This window comes from Ciconia boyciana, chromosome 4, assembly GCF_034638445.1.
Source record: "Ciconia boyciana chromosome 4, ASM3463844v1, whole genome shotgun sequence".
Lineage (NCBI taxonomy): Eukaryota > Metazoa > Chordata > Aves > Ciconiiformes > Ciconiidae > Ciconia > Ciconia boyciana.
The window spans coordinates 73,707,525-73,721,198 of NC_132937.1; the positions used below are offsets into that span (position 1 = coordinate 73,707,525).

Below are 13,674 nucleotides of genomic sequence, written 5' to 3' on the forward strand. Positions count from 1 at the left end.
TCTTTCAAAGTATGGAAGAGAGAGTGGTGGAAGACAGAAACTAAGCCATATATGCCTCGGAGGAATGACGGGCTTGTGGAATAACGAATCAGGTGAATGACTCTGAAGGCAGAGTATTTCTTTCTTCAGAGCTGTTAACTCATCTTTTTTTTTTCCAAACAAAGATACACATTTAAGTAAACAAGCAATTCAATGTTTTCCAGTCTCATCAGGTTCAGCCAAGAGAAAGTTGGAGGAAGGGAGAAATGGGGACAATTTATTACCTTTTTTGAGATCACACTGATTTCTAGGTGGACTCTGTCCATGCAGCCTAGCTTGGTATGGTTTAATTCCTGACTGATAACATTATCTTAAAACAGATAGTTCTTGTTTTATTTTTACTGGAGTTAAAATGTAGTTATGGTAATGGTCAATAAACCACTACATGCAACAAATGCAAACAGACTGCTCGTTAAGCAATTCCTTTAGTATAACTGACCTGCAGAACCTGCTTTCATTTACACAGAAACTTGCTCCTCAAGCTTAACAACCAGCTTTTTATTTCATACCTACAAATGTTCATTGCAATGCACTTTATCCTTAAAGCTCTGGAAGAAGTTAATTGTGATGTTGGGCAAAATGTCACACATAAGTTGCAGGTAGTTCATGAGGAAAGCAAAAGTTTGAGTGGAAAGAAGGGATATGTGTGTAGCATTATGTAATGTTGTTACAATCTTTTTCTGTTATGCAATGGTGTTTAGTTGAAACCACAGCAATACATCCTATTTTGAGTAAAATTTGCTTCAAGGGAAAAGGAATGAAGAATTTTTTTACCCATATACTCCATTTGATTGTTGTTAGAATTGTACATTTATGTTTTACACTTTTTAATTGTTTTTGTCTTACAAATAGTCTTAACTTTGCTTATCTATATATTTTAAGGAGAAACCAGAATGCGGTCAGCTAGAACACTCTGATCCATTCAAATAATTTGGTTTGAAAATTCTAAATCTTTTTGCTGTGCATCTCCTTGAAAAAGTGTAAAGCCTTGAAATTTTTCACTGAACAGAAATTCTAGTTGCCACAAGGTGCACTCCTATGTAAGGAAAGAAAACAATAAGCAGGTTAGATGAACAGCCTGTAGTTAGTTTGGGGGTAAATATATTAAGCAGCCTCTGCTAGTGGCACTTCCATCCAATTCTATCCAGCACAGTAGCCTATGTAAATCCGGACCATGTTAATATAAGCAACACACTTCCCATCAGGAAAATAACCTATTTTTTTGGCACATCACAAAACAAGAAACTCACCTGGTTATAAAAAGCATGAAGCTGAAAGGGTATACTGAATAATTATCAGGAATTTTTGCAACCGTGTGGCCAGGTGTAATGTCTAACTCGTTTCTGCCAATCTATTTGAAGCTATTAAATGAATGAAACATCAGTACTTTGGCATGCAGTTTTATGTCCATGCTGAGCTGAGTGGGGCTTTGTCAAGACCTGGTAGATGCAACATGTAAGGTGGGCCATAAGGTACACCACCCATGTCTTGACCCAAACACACTGCTGCAGACTTCACAATTTATTTTGGCGTATCATTGAAAGTTTTGTCTTTGAAAGGGTTAAATCCCTGATAATCCCTGACTAAGACCTTACTGTGATACATAGACTTGCATTTTTTTAGTTTCGCTTGCATCCTTGTTCTCTTTTGTTCTCTTCCCGTGCAAAGATAGCTTTAGTTAGCTACTAAAGATAGCTTTAGTAGATATCATCAACTCTGCTCAGCAGAGTTGATGATAAGACATTTCCTGTAACTTCTTACCTGATAAGAGTACAGGCCTGCAGCAAGCTCGTTAGGCTTCCTAATTAAATCACTGATAACAGGAACTCAGGACGTTTGTGCCAAAGATAAGCACCACAGAACTAGTTTAAATCGACCCCTTTATGACATTCCGAGGCCGAAGGACTGATGAGCTAACTCAATGACTATGTGGACAAAGGAAGCCCAAAGTTCAACTAGTGGACAACGTGAGGAAGACTATGGAAGACCACCGGGATGGTGAAAAGACCCTAACTCTAATTTTACTGCGCATGCTTGGACTATGTAAATGAATTCTGGGAACTCATCACCATAAAACTGCCCTTTTCAGGAAATCTGATGAATATGTATGATTCTTCTGTGTATGAACTGATGTGTTGTGCTAAGCTGGCAGAGCACTTGTGGCGGAGCGATGCCCAGTGCTGCCCAGCACTGCAATAAAGAATACCTGCTTAATAGTCATCCCGACTATTGAGTCCTGATTTCGGCTTTTCACGGCAACAGTCTAAACCAAGTCCTTCTTGTAAATCCTCTCTGTGTCAACGATTACGAAGGGTCTCTTAGGTACAGCGCCCAGAGTTGCTTTCCGTTTCCTGGGAAACTGTGTTCTGCCACCACAGAGAACGCTGCTTTGGCGACGCTGGAGATGGTCGTGCAGGCGCTTCGGGAGCAACCAATCTCCAGGAGGCCCTGCCCGGGGCAGATACACGGCTGAGCCCTTCCTGGGCTCCGGGGCACGCGGCAGCGGGGCGCCGGCAGGGCCGGGGGCGGGAGCCACCGGCGGCTGCGTGTCACCGGCGCCGCGCTGGAAACCTCCGCCACCCGCGGGCACAGGGATCCGCCGGCCGGCCCGCCCCAGAAGTGCCGGACTCGCTCTCGCCAGCAGACGGGCGCAGTCCCGGGGCCTCCAGGGAAGCCAGGCCGGGGCCCAGACGGCCCGTAGGCCCAGGCCGCCCCCGGCGCGGCACTGCGGTACTGCTGCCCCGCCTCGGCCCGCGCTCACCCGCGCCTGTAGCGCCACGCAGCTGCCGGGGCCGCCCCGCCCCGGCCTCCCTAGGGCACGGCCGCCCGCCCGGCGCCCCCTGGCGGCCCCGCAGGCAGGAGCTTCGCAGCCCCGCCCGTCTCCCGGGAGATGGCCAATGGGGAAGGCGGCGGCGCCCGGTCCCGCCCGCCGCAGCGCGGATTGGCTGCCCGCCACAGGCCCAGGCAGTGGCGCCGCTGGGCGCTGGGGAGCGTCGGCGCAGTCGCGCGCGGGGGGCGGTGCGGCCGGTACTATGTCGCGGGAGTTCGAGCTGTGCCCCGGGCGCCGCGTGGGCGGCGAGCAGCCGTGCTTCATCATCGCGGAGATCGGGCAGAACCACCAGGGCGACCTGGCCATCGCCAAGCGCATGATCCGCATGGCCAAGGTGCGTCTGGGGTGCGCCGGTGGGCGGGGTGGCCGGGGAGGCGGGAGCGTGGCCGGGCTGGCGGGGCGCCGCGGCGGGCAGGGCTGCCCTTAGCGCTTCCTTCTCCGCCGGATGGGCAGGCCCGCTCACTCGGGTGAGGCAGGCAGCGAGGTGCGGGTGAGCGAGAGCCCCAGCGCACCGGCGGGGGCCAGGAAAGCTGGGGAAGGGCGTGGACCCTCACGCTCTCCCCGCGGGGGACACTCCGGTCGGGGAGCAGCGTCTCCGGGCGGTGACACCGCGTGGGAGGAGTGGAGTGGTTTATAGGAGGAATGTCTGGAATAAAGTAGCTGCAAGGAGACAGTCGTGGTGAGGAGCAGCAAAGCGGGTGCTTCCTTTGTAGCCTTCGGTCTGTACCTCACAGCCTGTGATCCCATCGTATTCGCTTTCAGGAAGCCCCTGCCTTGTTCACGGCACACACAGACAAACACGGGCAGATTATGTAGTCTCCGAGGAGTTACAGAAGTCCTTCAGTTGTGTCATAAGCTGTGAATATGGCAAGAATCAAGTAACTGCTGAACTGTCTCTGATGAACCTCCAGTTTGACTTGGTTGCATTAGGTTTTTTGAGGTAATACTTACGTCATCCAGGAAGGCAGGCAACCTGTTTCAAAATTTGGTATTATATACCAAATTTTATACCACAGATATACCTATGTTAGAAAACAGCATATCATCACTGAAGGAAAAGTCAGGGCATAATGCTTTCAGACCCATGACTGTGGTATAAATGCAAAATAGTGTAGTGAGAATTTAACTTCACCATTTGTGTCACTTCAGACAAATTTCAGATTCATACTCCTTGATCTACAGAATCCTGTCACTTGGTGTCATGTAAAATTATCATGTCACAGCTGAGCTTGGAGAATGCCACAGAAATCAGCTCTTCAAATAACTGGCATGCATAGCAAGAGGCAGTTCAGTTTTGCAGTTTTAGTGTGATTTCTTTCTAGACTGCTGCTCTACTCTGTATACAGGCATTTTGAAATAAAAGGGTCCATGTGTGTACAGGTCCTCTGTCACCCTGTGTTCGTACCGTTCCTGTGATTGCTATGATAATGTGAAAACTGCACTGCAAATGGCACATTAGTTGCACAATCCTTGTGTTCAAATTTAGGATGAGTGCAGTTTCACTTGCACTTGCACTCAGTGTGCACCAGCTTGTTTTGCAGGACTGCGGAGCAGACTGTGCTAAGTTCCAGAAGAGCGAACTGGAGTACAAATTCAACAAGAAAGCCTTGGAAAGGCCCTATACCTCTAAACACTCCTGGGGAAAGACCTATGGGGAGCACAAGCGCCACTTGGAGTTTACTCATGACCAATATAGAGAGCTCAAGAAATATGCAGAAGAGATTGGCATTTTCTTCACAGCTTCTGGTATGGATGAGGTATGTAAGCCATACTGGAATAACAGGCAAAGTCCAGCTGTTGTGTGTATTGGTTATTACTTGTGCGCGATAGATCTTACATAAAAAGAATACTAAATATGTGTGGATGTTGAATTTCTAAATGAGGAAACTAGAATAACTGAACTTCTGCCAGTTCACTTGTGTCACTACAATGGTTGAGTAGATGGCTGAACATTTTGGAAGACATGTATGCTGAGGTATTTATGCACAGTAAATTATATTGGAGACAAGGCCTCAGTTGAACTCCATAAACAATCAAGGCTTTGAGAGTTTAGATCAAGACTGCAATATGACTTCTATCCGGTGTTGTCTGGTATATTGGCTCCAAGCATTTCAAACTTCACTCTGTATTTAAACCAGATTCCTTTCTCAACTTAGTTCCTATTATTTCCCTCTTTCTTTCCTTTCTGCTGTTTACTAGACCCCAGTTGGTGTTCCTAAGCAGCAGAAATGCTTATATTCCTTTGTCTTTTATTAATCTCATGGGGAGGGTCTCCAACTTGTCCTGTTACTCCTGAAGCATTTACTGATTTTTGTCAGTGGGCTCTTGAACAGTCAGTCACCAGCGTATAAACTCCATGAAGCTCATCTGCTGCTGTTCCCCCTTCTTTAACTCTTGCATGTTGCCTACCTCAAAATTATGTTAGTGACAGTATTAACGAATGCAATGTACAACTGAAAAGTGTAGACTGGAAAGATCAGGTAACAGTTAAACTTCAATATAGATCAGAGATTACAGATTGTTTTACTTTTCTTTGTGTCCTAAAAAATACAGAGAACCAGACTGAAAGAGACCCTCCAGAAGTAAGCTAGCCACTCTTGCATAAGGCAAGCACAGCAATGTCCATGTCTTTCTGCAAGTAGCCTTATCCAGGATGGGACAAGGATGGGATTTATTTAATGTTTTAAGGTGATCTGTTCAGTGCCTCACTCTCCTTACCATCAGAGAGAATTCCTGATGTATCAGCTTATTCTCCTTTCTCATAATTTTTTAACCTGCCTCATCTGACATAAAAGTTCATACTTTTCTTGTATCTGCTCTCTGTGTGTTTGAACACCATTATCACATCTCTTTTCTGTTTTGTATTCTCTGGACTAAGCAATTTCAATTCCTTCAACCTTTTTATGCTGTCTTTTCTAGTCCTCTGGCCATTCTCACTGCTTCTATCAACTTACTGTCCTATTGACCAAAATCCTTGAATTGCTGTCCCCCAGCTGAGATGGTATGAGCACCAAATACCATAAAAAATTACTTCAGATGTCTGACAGACAAAAAGGTGTTTTGCATGTATTGCAAGAGCCTGATACTATGGACTCAGAAATAGATCTGTGAAAAGAGGGTGTTCTGATGTTTCTTTTATTATTATCTTCATGTCTAAGAGACCTGCTGAACAACACCTACTCCTTTAAGAAAAGAGTAATTAAATCCAGTAGTCTTGGACTTCTATATCTGGGATCTTAAAGAGCCATATGAGATAGATATATATATGATAAAAGTCACACTCTTTCTTTGATGTTAAAACCTTCAGCTTCTACAGGCTATAGTGCAATGCAGAACACCTTTCATATTGCAGGAGCTAAGATCACTTTCCACCTCTGAGATCCCTCTTTTTCTCACGATGCTATGCTCCTTCGTGTGTGGCCTCATCAGCTAATTAACAGTACTGATACATGTTTGTGCCTTCTTTTTTGAACAGTAATGACATTACACAGCTCCTAAGATTTCTGGTGGCATTTCTGCAAGACATGGGTTTGGAACTTCTGGCAAACATTGACGTAATACGTCCTTGAGAATACATTAGCTTTTGTAAATTGAACATAACCTTCGGAACTCCAGCTGTGTCGAAGAGGTTAAATTGTATGTTTAACTATATGAGGAAATCAATGAAGTGATGTGTGAAGTAAATATAAAGGCTATGAGTAATTCCTTCATTTACTCTGTTCCAGTATGTACTGGAGACAAAACAGGATCCCATTGAACCACTCCCTTTAACATCATCCCTATTATTTGAGATTACTTCCTGTTCCTTGAATCTCTTACAGAAAAGCTGCCAATTTTCAAGAGATATTTACCTAATGAAGAGTGGCCTTAGATATGAGGTCTATCTGTCATATTTCATTTTGCGCAATCTCCTCAGATTAGATCTGTGGCTTTTTAATATAGTGTATTCATTATCTTCATGCACAGTGCATCTTAGTGAATAGACTATATTAAAGAGATGTTATGCATCCTAGATACAAGAAATTGAATCTGCATCATAATTATGATAGAAAAATTAGACTGAAGAAGATGTGATTCTCTTTTGGACATTAGCACTCTTTCTCTGGCACTAAGTAAATTTGACTGCAACAAGGAATGAGCTGAAGAAACTAAAAGTGTTTGTGGGTGGTTGAAAGGGGACAAAGTTAGGTAAATATTTCATTGTTTCCCCCAGATGCAAATGGAGGACTTCAGTATCTCTTGCTGTGAAAGGTTTGGAATTTTCTTCCTTAAAAGTACAGATTTTTAAAAGGCCACTTACTGATGCAATACTGATTTTCATGGAGCCTCCAATAATTCCTCAATTGTCTTCAATATAGCACATACATTTTTAGAAGAAGGCAGAGTATAATTAACATTTGAATAAACTGTTTTGTAGTCTTTTCTTTGGCATATTTTATATTTATTTTCTAGTATCTCTCCTAGAAGCAAATCCATTTTGGATTTCTCTTTTGGGGCACTTGCTTTTTTTCAGGTGTTTATTCAATATGCTCACACAGTTTTTCAGAGTGACAGATCTATTCAGGAAAACTACCTGTAAACACTGTGTTTGTGGCTTAGTATTTCTGACCTGCAGGAAGTAGGTGGCAGGAAGACTGCCTGTGTGCCTGTAGTACGTTTCTTCTTCAACAGACACGCTCCCATCTACAGGTAGTTGCCTCTCTGGTAGTGCCAAAAAAAAGCAAGAATGCTGTGGCCCACAACCTCATCTTGAAGTTAGAGGAGCAGTGGAGCTCACCTGTACTAAGCAGCTGTACCTACAGCTGGCTTGACCAGCTATGGCTGGGAGACCAAAGAGACTGCCTTGAGACAGAGATCCCAGTCAAAAACCTGTGGAAAATCTAGTTTTGTAATAGAAGTATAAAACAAGGCACCTCAATACTACTTCACCTGGAGTGAACTCGGAAACTAGTATCCTCAGAATAGTAAATGTTATTTCAGGAGCAGTGTATTTTGGGAGGATATATATATATATGACAAATGTATATATATGACAAATTACTTAATTAAATGTAATTAAGCTTTGGCTTTGTTATTTTGAAGGGTTGTTTATTTCCCAGCATGGTAGTTCTTTATCTTTGATCCAGCTGAAGTGGTGTGTTAAAATGCAGTGATTTCTTTTCCTTGTAGATGGCTGTGGAATTTCTACATGAACTGGATGTTCCATTTTTCAAAGTAGGATCAGGAGATACAAACAATTTTCCATATTTGGAAAAGACTGCAAAGAAAGGTAAGTATTTTCTTTTGCTGTCTTGGCAAACATCACTGTGTCTCAGTAGATCAGTTATTAATCTTTCCTCCAATTGCTTTTGGAAAAAAATCTAAAGTACCTTTAGAAGAAAATCACCCTCAGACTTGGGGGGAAAAAAGGTTCACCCAGCTTCCTTTTCTACTGAATTCATTTACTTCAAGAATTTAATTTAATCTGTGTAGCTTTCGTACAGACCTAGGACAAAGCATGTGCATGTTTTCTAATGGCTAGGTCGCCCAATGGTGATTTCCAGCGGGATGCAGTCAATGAACACAATGCATCAGGTTTATCAGATTGTGAAGTCCATCAATCCAAACTTCTGCTTCCTGCAATGCACCAGTGCATACCCGCTTCAGCCAGAGGATGTCAATCTCCGTGTTATATCGGTTAGTGAATAACCCAGAGTGTGTTGTGGGTAGGGTACCTGAGAAGGGCTATGCACTTTTATTGAGATGCATTTCCAGGTCTTAGGCATGCTGGAATTTGCTTCTGAGAAGTTAGAAGATGTATCATGTTCCTCTAATTCATGCAAGTGTTGAAGCAAAAATACCCATTGGATTCTCTTTTAGTAGAATTCAGCTTTGAGGAATATGAGAAAAGATATTACTGGAGTATTCACAATTAAACAGAGGATAAAAAACCCCACACAATTAAAAAAAAAAAAACAACAGAGGAAAATATAACATATGGTTAACAGGTTAACCCTGTGCTTTGTAGTGCAAAGAATACTGATGTAGACTGTTACCCTAAAGAATGTGCATGGAATTGAGAACATAATTCTAAATAGGGGCTAGACCAGCAACTTTTGTTAAAAACACTTCATGTGAATATCAGAGCAATGAAGAAAATGGATTAGGCTCTTGTATAGTTTGTTTCCTTTGCTGAAAATATTACTTGGATATGCCTCATAATGGTCCAAGAGAATTTTCCAAAATTGGCCAGTGTTCAAGCACTTGCCTAGCTTTATGTACACATAGTATGTTATTTTTAGGAGAACAGGATATGGCTGCATTTAATTGCCTTTAGGACTGCGTGACTGTCCCCTATGTATGGCTGGAAGGATTGCTTCAGATTTTAAATGTGCGGTTGAATAAATCTGCTTTGGCTACAGGTTAAGTTTAACCAGTCCACTGGGTTCTTGGATGAAAATAGAGCACTGTTACTGTTCTGTAATAGAGCATGGTATTCTGTTACTGTAACCTATAGTTATGTAGGCTTTGAAGACCTTGAAGAGTACAACTGAATGAAAAGGAAAAGCGTTAGAGAAGTCATAGAACAGAACATACCTCCTTTTCTTTGTCAGTATTGATAATCCTAGTGAAATTCTTAAAACATGACGGTCGGTCATGCAGTCTGACTTGTTCAATATTAAAAAAAAAAAAAAATCATTCTCAGCATAACCAGCTGCTTGTTTTGTGGCACAGTAATTGTCCATGGTTTTTATTGCAGTTATCACTGTTAAATTTGCTTTGTCTTTGAAATTGCTACCTTGGTAATTCAGACCAACTCTGTTATGATTCAAGGCATATCAGTCAGCTTTTCCTGATATCCCCATTGGCTATTCGGGGCATGAAACTGGCATAGCCATTTCAGTGGCAGCTGTTGCTATGGGTGCTAAAGTAGTGGAACGCCATGTGACTCTCGACAAAACATGGAAAGGAAGTGACCACCAAGCATCCCTGGAGCCAAATGAACTGGCAGAGTTAGTGAAAGCTATCCGTACTGTGGAAAAAGCAATGGGTTCTCCAGTCAAACAGCTCTTGCCCTGTGAAATGGCTTGCAATGAAAAGGTAACTTTTGCTTTTGATTAATGTATAGCTGAAACTCATTTAGACCTATAGCTAATAACTATATTCAGAAAATTGCTTGCTAATTGTTTATTGCAGCAGTGTTTCTGCCTCTGCACTCAAAAATTTCTGCTAAGTAGCAGCATGTGCAGTGTCTATGCTTAGCGCACTGTAACGTTAGTGTAGACCTCTCATTTTCTATAAACTGCTATTTCTGGCAGTCAGTAACTATTTTTACCAAAGCATAATGTTGTCAATTTTGAGTATATTTGGAGTTCTATGTATATCATCCGGTGGTTTACTAAGTTGAGTAGAATCATAGAATCATTTAGGTTGGAAAAGACCCGTAAGATAATCTAGTCCAACTGTTAACCTAACACTGCCAAGTCCACCACTAAACCATGTCCCTAAGCGCCATGTCTACATGTCTTTTAAATACCTCCAGGGATGGTGACTCAACCACTTCCCTGGGCAGCCTGTTCCAATGCTCGATAACCCTTTTGGTGAAGAAATATTTCCTAATATCCAATCTAAACCTCCCCTGGTGCAACTTGAGATCGTTTCCTCTCATCCTCTCACTTGTTACTTGGGAAAAGAGACTGACACTCACCTCGCTATAACCTCCTTTCACATAGTTGCAGAGAGTGATAAGGTCTCCCCTGAGCCTCCTTTTCTCCAGACTAAACAACCCCAGTTCCCTCAGCTGCTCCTCACAGGACATGTTCTCTAGACCCTTCACAAGCTTTGTTGCTCTTCTTTGGATGCACTACAGCACCTCAATGTCTTTCCTGTAGCAAGGGGCCCAAAACTGAACACAGTATTCGAGGTGCCGCCTCACCAGTGCCAAGTACAAAGTACTCAGTAATAGGAGTAATAGGTCTCTCTGACTGTATATGAGCTGCTTTTACACTAAGCTAGAATACTAGTCAGTCTAATCAGATTCCCTCCATTCTGATTCTGAAAAAAAATCCAGTGAGCCATTATCCGATTTCAGAAAGGATCTGGATGTACCCAGCAGCCTAGTTACAGTGAAGGTTTCTGTGCTAACTCAACCTTCATTTGGAATAAGAAGTAATGGGGAGAGCAGTTCCACGCAACTTGTTCCCAAGTAACTGCAGAATATTTTTTGCCTTTTTTGGTATACTAAGCCTAGGAATGTGCTTGACTTAAACTTTTTTTTTTTATTTCTCCCCTGTAGCTGGGGAAGTCAGTTGTGGCGAAAGTGACAATTCCTGAAGGTGCAGTACTGACACTTGACATGCTGACAGTGAAGGTGGGAGAGCCTAAGGGATTTCCCCCAGAAGCCATCTTCAATCTGGTGGGCCAGAAGGTTAAAAAAAAAATCGAAGAAGATGAAACCATCACTGAGCAAGCAGTGGAAAATCATGTCAAAAAAGTGAAGTGCTAAACCAAAGCACTCCATTCCATATTTCATGATGTAATACTGCACTACTGCACAACATATTTTAAGTATAGCAGCATGGTAGATTAGGGGAAAGGGGTGTAATTATGAGGACCCAAGCAGGTTAGAATTTTCAGGTTCTCATTAGCATGAAGTTTCTGCAGTAACTGGGTATAAATTATGAAGAGCAATTTTATTAGAAACCATATAGCATTGTGTCTAGAAAATACCATGCTCCTCCTTTCTCCATTCCACTTAACCTAGATTAATTTGGAGTTTTGTGAAATCTAAGACCACAGTCTGGTGCTTTCCAGATTCCCTTTTCTGGTAGAAATACACTAAATCACAATATTTTTTGCCTACACTTTGAATTGTTCTAGCACCATATCTTTTAATGTTCCTCTCTTTTCTGCTGTTTTCCTAACCCCTGCGATGACAGGATGCTAGTTGGAGTTAAATGCAGATAAATGAAAGTTTACATACACTGAACAGAAAACTACACATGCAACCTGATGGATTTTTCTCAAGATGAAAGCCTTAAAAGTCTCAAGATGAAGCAGTGGGTTGCAGGAATCTGCACTCTGGGGAAAATGAGCTCCTTGAGAAAGCTAGGTTCTCAAGAGACAGTACCAAGAAAGGAAGCAAATTTGGTATGTAGAAAGGTCCCATTTAAGGGGCAAGAGAAAGAGCCTTTTTGTACTTTTTGTGAACTGAAAGGCAAGAGGGCAAGCCAGACAGATTAAGGGGGGGGAAAATAGATCTGAGATGGAGCAGTGGAAATAAACTTAACCTATGCTTCAAAAAAATGTCAAAAGCATCTATTGTGATTTGAGTGAAGCCTGGAATCTTAGATGAATGCTGCCATGCATTTGGATACCTCTATTTGTACCTGGAGGCAACTTCTCAGGTAGGAAGCCAAATGCTGGTGAAGATTCAGCAGCCTCTTTCCTATACTAACAAGCAAATACACGGGGTCGGGTTTTTTCCCCCCCCGACACTGGTGTCTGAGGCAGCTGAGGCTGGCTGCTTAAGTAGATCACATCACTATGCTTCAGCATGATGGTCAGTGTTCCTCTTGGGTGCTCTGCTCTTGCATCACAGCTTCTCACTTTTCAAGTAAAAAATGCAATCCCACTCCTAATCAGCCTGCTGCTCTTTCCTTTGTCCAGGAAGGAGCCATATGGCAGCAGCAGTAGAGGCATCCCTCAATTAGCTTGGTTAGCACAGAACTGCTTTGGTATAATTCATGTGCATTTTTCTGTGGTGGAATAATTTACTAGGGATGGTGGAACTTGCTGCCTCTTGGTCATGAGTTGGTAAAGTATCTTGACTTTGGTGGTGGTGTTTCTGTACGTGTGAGCTGTTTAATTTCAAAATGTTTACCCTTCTGCCATTCTGAGGAAACTATTTGTATCTTTAAAGTGGGAAGGAGAGATTCTTTGAATCGTGCTTGACCATATGTGAGCTCTGATTGATGCAATATGCTTGCCTTACATTAAAAAACTACTCAATTGTTAAAAGATTTATTTTTTTTTTAATTTCAAATTTGAAAAATATATTTAGCTTATAAAACAAGCTATTGTTTTTGCATTTCAGCCTATGGTCAGACCTTGCCTTTGCCAGCACCTGTGATGATTCCAGGGCCTTTCGTATTTGAACCCTGTAAGATTACCTGACCTGCTTCAAGTAGTAGCGGTTCTTCACTCCAGCAGGGCTGGTCCTAGAGGCTGCTGTAAACATAGGCTCAAACAATTTCCAGGACTTTAATTAATGTATTGGGGGGAAAAAAAAAAATTATCGCTATACAGAAACTTGCAAGCTGTCTCTCCTAGTTTTATGTGAGCATACCTTTATCCAGCAGCAGTTAAAGAGCCTTTGCAAATACAACACAAAAATAAATTAAGCACAAGTGCCCCACTGATGTAGTGTTTTTATTGCGCCTGTGGGTCCTCCAGACATTTCATCTTCTACTGAGGGCGGTACACAACTGTTTCTCGTGCTTCCACTCTGTGCGGGAAGAATAGGGCCACCCAGAAGACCAGTTCAGAGGCTCTGTCCCAAGTAAGACCAAGTAATGGCTATTAAGTGTGGCAACAGAAGCTTCTACTTGAGCTTTACTTGAAGGGACCTTTCCAACAGTTGGTGCCAGTCTTTGATTTTTCTGAGATGATACTTAAATATTAACTAATTCACTTAGTGCATTTGTTATCCAAATCTGACTATATCAACTATCTGACTTGTCAACTATAACACTATGCAATGTATGAACTTGAAGCTTGAACCGAACTAAACCTATTACCATACACAATTGCAGCCTCTCCAGGCA

The 13,674-nt window shown here is 42.5% G+C and overlaps 1 protein-coding gene across 2 annotated transcripts; it reads left to right on the forward strand.

Moving 5' to 3' along the window:
• Positions 1-3,018: 3,018 nt before the first annotated feature.
• On the forward strand, positions 3,019-13,266 carry NANS (N-acetylneuraminate synthase). 2 transcript variants are annotated; one of them, XM_072860071.1, is made up of 6 exons: positions 3,019-3,203; positions 4,399-4,626; positions 8,039-8,138; positions 8,391-8,545; positions 9,683-9,949; positions 11,145-13,266. In XM_072860071.1, exons 1-6 carry the CDS (start codon positions 3,072-3,074, stop codon positions 11,352-11,354), a joined length of 1,092 nt encoding a protein of 363 aa, XP_072716172.1. In that variant the 5' UTR covers positions 3,019-3,071; the 3' UTR covers positions 11,355-13,266. The 2 variants fall into 2 exon arrangements, with proteins under 2 accessions (XP_072716172.1, XP_072716173.1); XM_072860072.1 differs by having other exon boundaries at positions 3,021-3,203; positions 4,411-4,626.
• Positions 13,267-13,674: the final 408 nt, after the last annotated feature.

Coding starts and splice junctions, on each gene's coding strand:
- NANS (XM_072860071.1), top strand. CDS start 3,072: ATGTCGCGGGAGTTCGAGCTGTGCCCCGGGCGCCGCGTGGGCGGCGAG. Junction 8,546..9,682: donor TCAATCTCCGTGTTATATCG/GTTAGTGAATAA, acceptor TTATGATTCAAG/GCATATCAGTCAGCTTTTCC. Junction 9,950..11,144: donor AAATGGCTTGCAATGAAAAG/GTAACTTTTGCT, acceptor TCTCCCCTGTAG/CTGGGGAAGTCAGTTGTGGC.